Genomic DNA, 10,368 nt, shown 5'->3' with positions numbered 1-10,368 from the left:
TGACCGTTCTCTGTAAACCCTAGAGATGGTTGTGTGTGAAAATCCCAGTAGATCATCAGTTTATGAAATACTCAGACCAGTCCGTCTGGCACCACCAACCATGCCACGTTCAAAGTCACTTAAGTCACCTTTCTTCCCCATTCTGATGCTTGGTTTGCACTTCAGCAAGGTGTCTTGACCACCTCTACATGCCTAAATGCACTGAGTTGCGGCCATGTGATTGGCTGATTAGCTATTTGTGTTAACCACAATAAAGTGGCCAGTGAGTGTATATAAGGCACTGTTAAAAAGTCCCAAAACCTGATTTCAAAAAGTACTCAAAAATATAACAGCACTGTTGAAATATTTTATGCTGTTCTGTGTGCAGGTTTCTGTATAAAAATGATTGTTTATTAAATTAAATTTTGCACAAAAGCTTCTTAGGAACCTATTCATTTTGGACTTGCTCAGGAGTGCCCTCTAGCATCTGACAAACTTGGAAGATGTTAATCAACGGCAAATTCTCTTCACTAGAAATTCTGACTGTGCCCTGACCTGGTACAGAGGAGAGCAGAATCTGGACCACATGAGCAACAGTGACCAAGTGAAGGAGATGAAGCTGAGCAGCATCAACACTAAGGCCTGACGAGTCCTGGCAGTGCAACGCTGGGTATGATAGTACCAGGCTCACCTGATAAAACACACACATACACACACACAGGCTGTCACATTACTGTATTTTTACCCTGAAGAGTATACATTCTTAGAATACATCAAATATAATCCATATTCATATGCACTGTGAACAAAACTGTTAAATGCCTAAGAAACAAAACCACAATCTGAGGACTTCCGAAAGAAAGGTCTTATTTCTAGTCTATGATTCATTTTACTCTAAAAAGTAGAGAGTTTACACAGTCATCTCACCAGCAAATGAAACATATCCACATCCACAATACATGGAGAATTCTCCACCTGGGGATCAGGAACCAGGGCTGCAGCATACATACATACATACAACAAATAAACATTATATATATGTATATATACACACACACATACATACCTTTAAACAACATATTTCAGAAAAGGCAGGGAAGGAAAAAACAGGACCACAAAGCAGGAAACAGTACCTGATAACAGTCGAACAAAGTGACTCTGCACAGTGGAAAGAGAAGAGACGGACCAGCATGCAGAGCCAAACCGGGCCAGTGAACGTAAACAGTCATCCTATACAAACAAACACAGCACACCTCAGCACCCTAATAAAATCTATTCTTTTGAAATACTGAAAGACATAGAAGGAAAAGCAGCTGATAACAAAAGGCTCCATTTCATCTTAAGCTTGGTCTTATTACCTGTCTGCAAGGTAAACTTCCAAACAAAGGCTTCTCCTCATCTACCAACAATCTTTCTGTATAAAACAAACAAAGATCAGAAACAATGAAAATGCATAAGACAGGTGAAAGAACATTAACATCAACCCTCAATATAGCCTGTTTTCCGCAATATGAACTTTGCAGTATAAACTTTTCTGTAATTCTTTACAGAAGTGTGTGTGGACTGACCTATGGATTGGATAGTGTAGGCACAGCTGCCCCAGCACATGATAGGCACACGTGGGTCCTGCTCATTTGGGTGTACCTTAAGGCCAACTTTATATGTCGCTGTGCCAAACGTTGTCAACATTTCCTTAATGGAGCTTGAGTAGGGGTTCCTGACAACAGATTCAGTGAGAGTTTTGTTTAGAACCCAGTAAGGAGCACACAGTGATATGTTGAAGGAAACTGAAGTGTGTGCTTACAGTGGCATGTGGTCCAGTCTGAAGCCCTCAGGAGGAGGATACTCTTCCACAGTCAGGATTTCACTTGTCGCTGCAGCATCTGTAGACATGAAACAGATTATTGCCAATGTCACAGCAAAACTCATCTCCAAGATAATAATTTCACAGTAAAAATACAAAAAAAAAAACAAAAAAAAAACAGAACAACAAACTGTAATACTTACTTGTGGGCTTGGCCTTCCTTTGAGCAGAGTGCAAGGCTTTGATTTGCTGAGAGGTAGTGTTCAGCCATAGAGACAGACCTGGTTGTTCACTACTATAGTACCACATGAAGACATGCAATAATAAAATTAATCAAGATCAAAAAGCTCTCAGTTTGCTGTAAATTTAAACCTGTAAAGGCCCGTGGGACTACTCTACAAAAAAAAAAAAAAAAAAAAGGTTTGACTATTCGGAAGCTTCCTGAAATTTGCTCACAGAAGACACAAAATTTCTAAATTTCATATGTGATGACAAATTCCCTTTTGCATTTGGGAAACAGACCATCACAACGGATCAATGTACATTTTGTACCACACTTTCTTAAGCATAACAAACTTTGTCTGAAGTGGTCACAGGCATGTTGAAACAGCACTGCAATATAGCGTGACAGACTACCAGTCTACACACAGAAAGGTCGGAGGTGTGAAGCTTAAGAGGGGTTTTCAGGACTGCTATAGATCAGATGGATACACTAATTCCACCTGTAAGCACTCTACCTACTGTGGTCATTATCTCTGCATGAGGATCACCTGCTCTGTTCAGGACACTCAATTGGCTTGAGAGGTGAACTGAGCATAAGTCAGCAAAATGTACTACAATGCCCATTTGCTTTGCATTTTGATGCTAGAGTAAGCTCTGAAACCACAAACAGCATGGCAGGAACAGGAGTAAGCCTATCCTTCCTTATTTATTTCAGCAGGCTGATAAGCAGTGTGAATACATTGTTAAACCACTAAAATGAATGAGCCATGCAATAATAGTTGCCTACATTCAGATTTGCAGAGCAACATGAGTGTGTGTGCATGCACAAGTACCTGCAGGAGGTCTTGGTGAGAGGCAGGAGAGGAATGACTGTGTTACTGAGACATTCGCAGAGTGGACATAAGAACTCTCCATTCTCTACATCATAACTGGTGTGCACCCTCAGTCTCTGCTGCCTGCGCTGCTCCTTAGCCTGTACTGCCTCAAAATACCTGCAGGAGGAGATACTGTGCAAGTTAACAGAGACAAAGACAATCACCTGCAAAATTGACAATTCAAAGCTTCTATGCATCACTGAAGCGTCTTTCAAGCAAATGAACACACAATATAACTTGGCTTGGGACCATTGGAATGAGGTGTTCTTGAACTCCTCACCTTTGCCAGCAGTGAGAGTGCATGATGTGTCCACAGCTGCCCGTGTGTGTACCAAAGGACAAGTCAGGGTGCATGAACAGGGGATCATAGCTCTCTGCGAAAAGCACACATGGTCAATTACTGAAAGATAACAAAACAGCTACTGAACAATTCCCAACAACAAACAAACAGAGCTTCCTCTGTCAACTGCATTGCTAATTAAGTTGATTTTATAAATATCTGAGTAATTAGAACAGAAAACACTTGAGCCAAATATGGTCAAAAGTGGCACTTTTGGGTTTTGGCTGAAGGAGAAAAAAAAATGCTGTAAATTTTAGCCAAAGCCAAAACCAAAAAAGGACTACACCGAACTGCCGAAATGTGATACTTAACAAACCTATATAATGTAATATAATGTATATGAGATATAATATAATATATAGAGATATATATACAAATATAATGAAAAAGAGAATAAATGAACAAACCGAATACACCGTTAAAATAATATGATTGGTGGCAGATCAACAGATGGGGAAAAAAAAAGAGAAAAAATGATGTTGAACTATTTTAAAGTTTAGATAAGGAACATTAGACAACAGATAATCACTTTAGGTTTGTGGTCAGGAATTCTTATTTTGGTGCATCACTACAATATACTTCATTCAAAAAATACAAATATGAAAGCTTTCAAATGCAACACAAACTAGAATTAAGATATGAATTATAATTATGCACATTTCTAATAATCAAATCACAGCCAATGCATATTTTTTTCAGTGATTCACATCTACACATACTGCTCACCAGGGTTGTGCGGGGGTCTCCTGCGGTTTTTGGACATGACTGTGGAGCGCTGAACGAAGGCTGCAAGCACCATGGCTCTGCCATCAGGTCTGATCTCCTGCTCCTCTTGACACAGGATACAAGTTACCACCTGCCTTCTCTCGCTTCCGCCTGCACGCCACCGTCGTGGCCCCACACACACCAGAGCACTGTCCCATGAACTGGGGCTTTAACACAAAGTGAGGTCCAGTTAAAACTGAATTCGAATGAATAGACAAGTGCTTGCACAAACCCATGGACTAATTAGTCACATCACAACATCAAAAGGGACTACGCCTTTTTATACACCATTCTTTTTGTTGATGACCTGAACTAACAATTCTGTATAGTAAACAAGGAAAAATCAATCTTGCACATGCCTACATGCTTAGCAAAAAGGGTTCTATGACTTGTAACAAAAGTGAAACCCTTTTTAGTGCTATACCGAACCCTTTTCAAAGAGGTTCTATATAGAACCATCAACAGCACATTCTCCACCAATCTGAAGGACCCTTTCATGATGCAAAGAATCATTAAATCATGCAAAAGCTTCTTTGAATGTTCATGGTTCTATATAGAACCATTTTCTGGACTAAAGAACCCTTAAATCACAGTGTATATACCTGTGTTCTTGTGATGCAGAGGTAGAGGCGTCCAGCTCCTCTAGGCTTTGCTGAAATAGCTCCTTGTTCTCATTGATAAAGTGTCTCTGCATCTCCGACATTTGAGCCATGATCTTCTCCCTGCGCAGTCTTGCCATCTCCGCCTTCCTCTTCCTCTCTGCTTTGTCCTTATCTCGCACCGTCTGCAACAACACACAAGCAAACTATGAGTCAACTACACTAGTGAGCCAAGATACAAAAAGGTGAAGGCTGGTCAGAAACAGACCTGTTCTTGGCAGTGTCCAGCTCCTTCAGGGGAAGGAGCAGCAGCTGTGCGCTCCCTCATGGTTTTAATGCTGACCACCATCTGCACAGGAGGAAATGGACAATTCAGATAAAATGCATCAAAAGACCCTGAATATGTGCGAATACACCTGCTGTGCAAAAACAGAAAACAGATTAGACACTAGTGCAAGTAATGCAAAACTGAAGTCATTGAAGCATCCGCATCAAGAACTGGCACTACATTGCCAATAGTATTCACTCGTCTGCCTTCACATGTATATGAACTCGAGTGACATTCCAATCTTAATCCATAGGGTTTAAAATGATGTCGTCCAACCCTTTCTACAACTATAACAGCTTCAACGTCCACAAGGTTTAGGGAGTGTGTTTATAGGAATATTTGACCATTGTTCCAGAAGCGCATTTGTGAAGTCAGACACTGATGTTTGATGAGAAGGCCTGCCTCACAGTTTCTGCTCTAATTCATCCCAAAGGTGTTCCATCAGGTTGAGGTCAAGTTCTTCCTCACCAACTCGCTCATCCATGTCTTTATGTACCTTGCTTTGTGCACTGGTGCGCAGTGATATTTGAACAGGAAGGGACTATCCCCAAACTGCTCACACAAAGTTGGGAGCATGAAATTGTCAAAAATCTCTTGCTGAAGCATTAAGAACTCCTTTCACTGGAACTAAGAGGCCAAGCCCAACTCCTGAAAAACTCCACACCATAATCCCCTCTCCACCAAACTTTACACTTGGCACAATGCAGTCAGACAAGTACTGTTCTCCTGGCAACCGCCAAACCCAGACTCGTCCATCGCATTGCCAGATGGAGAAGCGTCAGTTGCTCCAGAGAACACGTCTCCACTGCTCTAGAGTCCAGTGGCGGCACTTAACACCACTGCACTCAACATTTTGCAATCTAAGGCTTGGATGTAGCTGTTCGGCCTTGGAAACCCATTCCATGAAGCTCTCTATGCTGTTCTTGAGCTAATCTGATGGCCACATGAAGTCTGGAGGTCTGTAGGAATTGACACTGCAGAAAGTTGGCAACCTCTGCACACTATGCGTCTCAGCATCCGCTGACCCTGCTCTGTCATTTTATGTGGCCAACCACTTTGTGGCAGAGTTGCTGTCGTTCCCAATCACTTCCACTTTGTAATAATACCACTGACAGTTGACTGTGGAATGTTTATTAGCGAGGAAATTTTCACGACTGGACTTCTTGCACAGGTGTCATCCTATCACGGTACCATGCTGGAATTCACTGAGCTCCTAAGAGCGACCCATTCTTTCACAAATATTTGTAGATGCAGTCTGCAGGCCTAGGTGCTTGGTTTTATACACCTGCGGCAATGAAAGTGATTGGAATACCTGAATTCAATTATTTGGATGGGGACAGTATTACAAAAATGTATATACACATACAGTACTGTGTAAAAGATCCGTTTTAAAAAGTTATTTGGTCAGTAAGCATGAATTTGTTAAAACAAAAATACAAATATTACAATCAATAAAAATAATATGAATTCAATGAAGTTATTTTATATACGTCAGCGTTTTCATTTAACCATCTCCTTATGGAAGCATTTTATTTGTAGTCATCATCCAATATATGGTTTGTCCAGAGAGAGAGAGAGAGAGAGAGAGAGAGAGAGAGAGAGAGAGAGAGACATAGTGCTTTACTGTAACTGTACTTAACTCCTATTACACATCCTGTTTGTGTGCCTGCCTATTTTATGATTGTACAGTACAGCTTCCTTCTATATTTCCTTCAATGTTTATTTTACTATGCTGACACCTCCACCAAGAGAAATTCCTTGTACCTCTGGTGGACAAAGATTTTGATACAGAAACTTTTACAATATAATATATACTAAATTATAATAAATACTAGAACATAAAATATACAAAAATAATATAAATACAGTTTACCTTCAGGATCCAGCGGATCATATCTTTGTGCACTTCCAGATGAGGAGCATTCTGCAGGGTCTCCAGCAGAGCCAGGATACTGGGAGTGTTGCTTGGAGCTTCGCCAGGGCCTATTAAACAAGCAACGCAACTTTAAACTATCTGCTCGAGACCGTTGCATGTTTGTGTGCATGTACATACATATATACAACTTACGGGAGATTTTGAGGGTGAAATTGAAGGTGACCTCATTGTCTTCAGAATTGCTTTCTAGCTGCTGCTGTTCCTCCAGCAGAGCCATTCCTATCAAGTGCAGCACCTGCATCAACAAACATACACAAACCTCTGAAGGCTCTTAACCATCAATGGAGGGAGGTAAATTAATCTAATCCTATAATGAAACAATGGAGTGACTTACATTAATCTGATACTAAATAGGTGGTCCTACAGTAAGAAGCTTCCAAATTTTTTTAATCCATTTAAACCTAAGTATTGCACATATTGTTTTAACCTATTTTCCTCTGCTAACACATACCCTCTGCAGCATGGATTCAGACCAGTGACCTCCACTGGGCTCCACAGCCCATTGTAGCACAGCTCCCAGCATGCCTAGCAGCACATCACACTGCAGAATATTCACCAGGCTGGCAAACAGCTGGCAAAATGGAGGCAGCACCGGTGGCGGCAAAGCTGGAGCACAAACACACACAATGAACAACAAAATCTGCATTTAATTGGTTACTTTTAGATTTGTATTTTAAAACAAGCAGTGCAGTGTTTCTCAAATAGGTCCTCAGGCCCCCATCCCACCCCAGACAGTCTACATTTTTGCTCCAATCTCACCTGCAACTCACATGGATAAAGCAAAAATGTGCACCATCCGAGGGGCCTTGAAAACCCCTAAATAATCTCTATATGCTGTTTGTGTAATTGTCAATTATCATACACATAAAAAAAAATAAAAAAATAAAAAACAAGCTAAAAGATTCTGCGTATACGGGAAATGATGTGATGTGGCAAATAGGGATTATGCTGAAAAACTGCTGCGTTACTGCTTGAAGAATAATTTACCTGAGTCCTCTCCATTCTGCCTCTTGAGCTTTCGCTGGGCTTCTTCTGCCTGTATACATGTAAAATAAACAAACTTTCAAAATCACAAATATCCTTTCCACTGTCACATGTTTGTAGCCATTGTGACTGTTAAATACGAAAATAGCCTACACATTTCAAAAGAACTCTTTATATTCTTGCAATTGGTGTTTTTATGGATCAGCGATAAATGAACAGCTGAAAATTCAAGCAGCAAGCATGAGAGTGGTGTGTACCTTGGATTGGTCAGCTCTTGAGTAGTGGTGGAAGTAGAGATTGAACTGCTTGGCACATTCTGGCCGCAGTTCATATAGCCCTCTGCCAGTCACTCCCGGTTTCCTGTTTGACAGGCAAGACAAGTTAAATCAGCTATAAATAAAAGATCAATTTCATCACAAAGCCCAATCACAGGACAAAAAGAAGAATAAGACACACTTACTTAAATAAAGCAACACTGTCAATGACTCTCTCCATCCCCGTCTCCTTATTCTCCTGAGGGGGAAATACAGACTTGTGAAGCCTTTCCAACACTTTAGAGGGCAACACAAGGAATTCAAATAACGTGCTGCAGACTTTGAGGTCACATTACACACAATTACATGCTTCTACGAGTTCATCTGAAATGGAAAGACAGGCTTGTAAAGTGTTTCCTACATTTCAAAGGCAAGTCATGAATAAAATGCAATGCTATGGTGATGCCACAAGGTGGCAGTTGAGGCACAAAAATAAAGCATGCAAGTTGAGGCACTGAAATCAATACAGTGGTTCTGGCTTCCTATAATCAAAAAAGGCTTCTTTTTGGAGACATAGGAATATAGACGTGTGTGCATATGAAATTCTACTCACATTTTCAGGCAAGGCTTTGACCAGCTCACTGTGGGCCATTGGCCGAATACAAAGCTGATGAACGATCTCTCTCTTGAGCTCATCACAGTTCTCCACCTGCCCAATGCCTGGTGCAAATCGCTCACCTGAAGAACAAGAATAGTCACTAACAATGCAGCACAACATAATACAGCTTACTGTCCAGGGGTCTCATTTATTATACATATTTCAACTTCATTCTAAATTTGTTCTTAAGATCTCAGCATTTGCATCCGACTGATTTATAAGTTTGCGAACCACATTCTGTAAATCTATAGAACACTGCCACTGTTTGTACTTGAACATGGAAACTGCTGTTGATCTATGCATTTTCACATCAAGTTATCATTATAAATCACTACTTACAGTGGCAATATTTGGTGATTTGGATACCTGCTTTGTGCAGACATGTAACTCAATGCAATATCTGAAAGAACACTAACATGTGACATGTCTTCTGAGGACATAACTGAATTACCAACTATTCTCATCATATCTTCATCAGTATAAAGCTGAATTTGCAATTTAGACCTAAATATCATCAAGCCGGATGTTCTTTTTGAACTTGCATGCGAATCTTAAAAACTTCTGCAAAATCCAACCCAACACCTTTCACCTTTAAATGATTAGTTCAAGCTTTACAGCGTGACTCACAGCAGCACACATGCACCATATTCTAAAATGGTGAGAAATTGCCTCTTTCCAGACTCAGTGAAGCTACTTCTCAATTTTAGCCAAAAAAATAAATAAAAAATACACAGCTCCGATTTAAATGTAAAATTTCACACATGATCACTTAAGAGTCAATTATGTGCATATGAAAGTTTAATAAATGAAGCCCCAGGTCTTCAATTTGTTTCATAATGCTGTGCACTCACCCACAACCATTATGATGAGGTGCAGCATCTCCTCAATCAAAGTGCTGTTCTGCTGGACCACATCCTGGAACAAGGAAATCATACAAAAGACCACCGTGAACAACAGGGAAGCAGTGATAATTACATTTAAGGACAGTGTTAAAAGGTTAATCACAGACCTTATTTGCATTCTCTCTGTTGTATCTTTTCCTGCAGTCTGCTGAGCTGAAGATATGGAAGAGCTCAAATCGACTAAGTACAATCATCAGGAAGTGGTTAGGATCCATCATGGAGGCTCCCGCCTAGTCACATCACAAAAATACATTTAAAAAAAAAAACCTCGAAAGTACAAGAGACATTTCCATAACAGGTTTACTAGCACAAATATCAGTACAAAAAATATATTATTTTTCATACTTCATAAAAAAAAAGATTTTATATATATATATATATATATATATATATATATATATATATATATATATATATATATATATATATATATATATATATATATATAAACTCTTCATAGAAGCAGCACAAATTTATGTTAAAATCTTATGTTAAAAGCTAAACGTTGAACCTTTTTCATGCACATACATTGACATTGCATTGAAAGGCCCACAACCTAATTTCTGTGTTTTATTTTGTCCATTGAGGTCCACTTAAAACCACACAAACGTTCTATGTATCTAAATGTTCATATTTCACTCATACATGACCGTTTTCCAATTTTAACACTGTTTACAAAACATTTCAAACTAATTTTAAAAAATTTAATCTTTAAAAGGAAT

The 10,368-nt window shown here is 39.6% G+C and overlaps 1 protein-coding gene across 3 annotated transcripts in view; it reads right to left on the bottom strand.

Annotated features, from left to right (window-relative positions):
- The window catches only part of ubr2 (ubiquitin protein ligase E3 component n-recognin 2), a 37,657-nt gene that overhangs the window by 6,470 nt on the left and 20,819 nt on the right, over positions 1-10,368 (bottom strand). For all 3 annotated transcript variants that reach the window (XM_017690638.2, XM_017690636.2, XM_017690640.2), the window contains exons 19-39: positions 9,754-9,876; positions 9,596-9,659; positions 8,700-8,824; positions 8,293-8,345; positions 8,090-8,192; positions 7,836-7,884; positions 7,300-7,454; positions 6,981-7,083; positions 6,786-6,895; positions 4,853-4,933; positions 4,588-4,769; positions 3,947-4,152; positions 3,161-3,254; positions 2,839-2,997; positions 1,987-2,078; positions 1,784-1,862; positions 1,548-1,696; positions 1,338-1,393; positions 1,113-1,209; positions 907-974; positions 535-670 (exon numbers count right to left, since the gene is read on the bottom strand). In XM_017690638.2, coding sequence (XP_017546127.1) covers positions 535-670; positions 907-974; positions 1,113-1,209; positions 1,338-1,393; positions 1,548-1,696; positions 1,784-1,862; positions 1,987-2,078; positions 2,839-2,997; positions 3,161-3,254; positions 3,947-4,152; positions 4,588-4,769; positions 4,853-4,933; positions 6,786-6,895; positions 6,981-7,083; positions 7,300-7,454; positions 7,836-7,884; positions 8,090-8,192; positions 8,293-8,345; positions 8,700-8,824; positions 9,596-9,659; positions 9,754-9,876 — 2,284 coding nt within the window. The remainder of the gene's footprint in view (positions 1-534; positions 671-906; positions 975-1,112; positions 1,210-1,337; positions 1,394-1,547; positions 1,697-1,783; positions 1,863-1,986; positions 2,079-2,838; positions 2,998-3,160; positions 3,255-3,946; positions 4,153-4,587; positions 4,770-4,852; positions 4,934-6,785; positions 6,896-6,980; positions 7,084-7,299; positions 7,455-7,835; positions 7,885-8,089; positions 8,193-8,292; positions 8,346-8,699; positions 8,825-9,595; positions 9,660-9,753; positions 9,877-10,368) is intronic.

This window comes from Pygocentrus nattereri, chromosome 5, assembly GCF_015220715.1.
Source record: "Pygocentrus nattereri isolate fPygNat1 chromosome 5, fPygNat1.pri, whole genome shotgun sequence".
NCBI classification, from domain to species: Eukaryota; Metazoa; Chordata; class Actinopteri; order Characiformes; family Serrasalmidae; genus Pygocentrus; species Pygocentrus nattereri.
The sequence above is the reverse complement of the archived record's forward strand: the minus strand, read 5'-3'. Positions and strand labels throughout refer to the sequence as shown.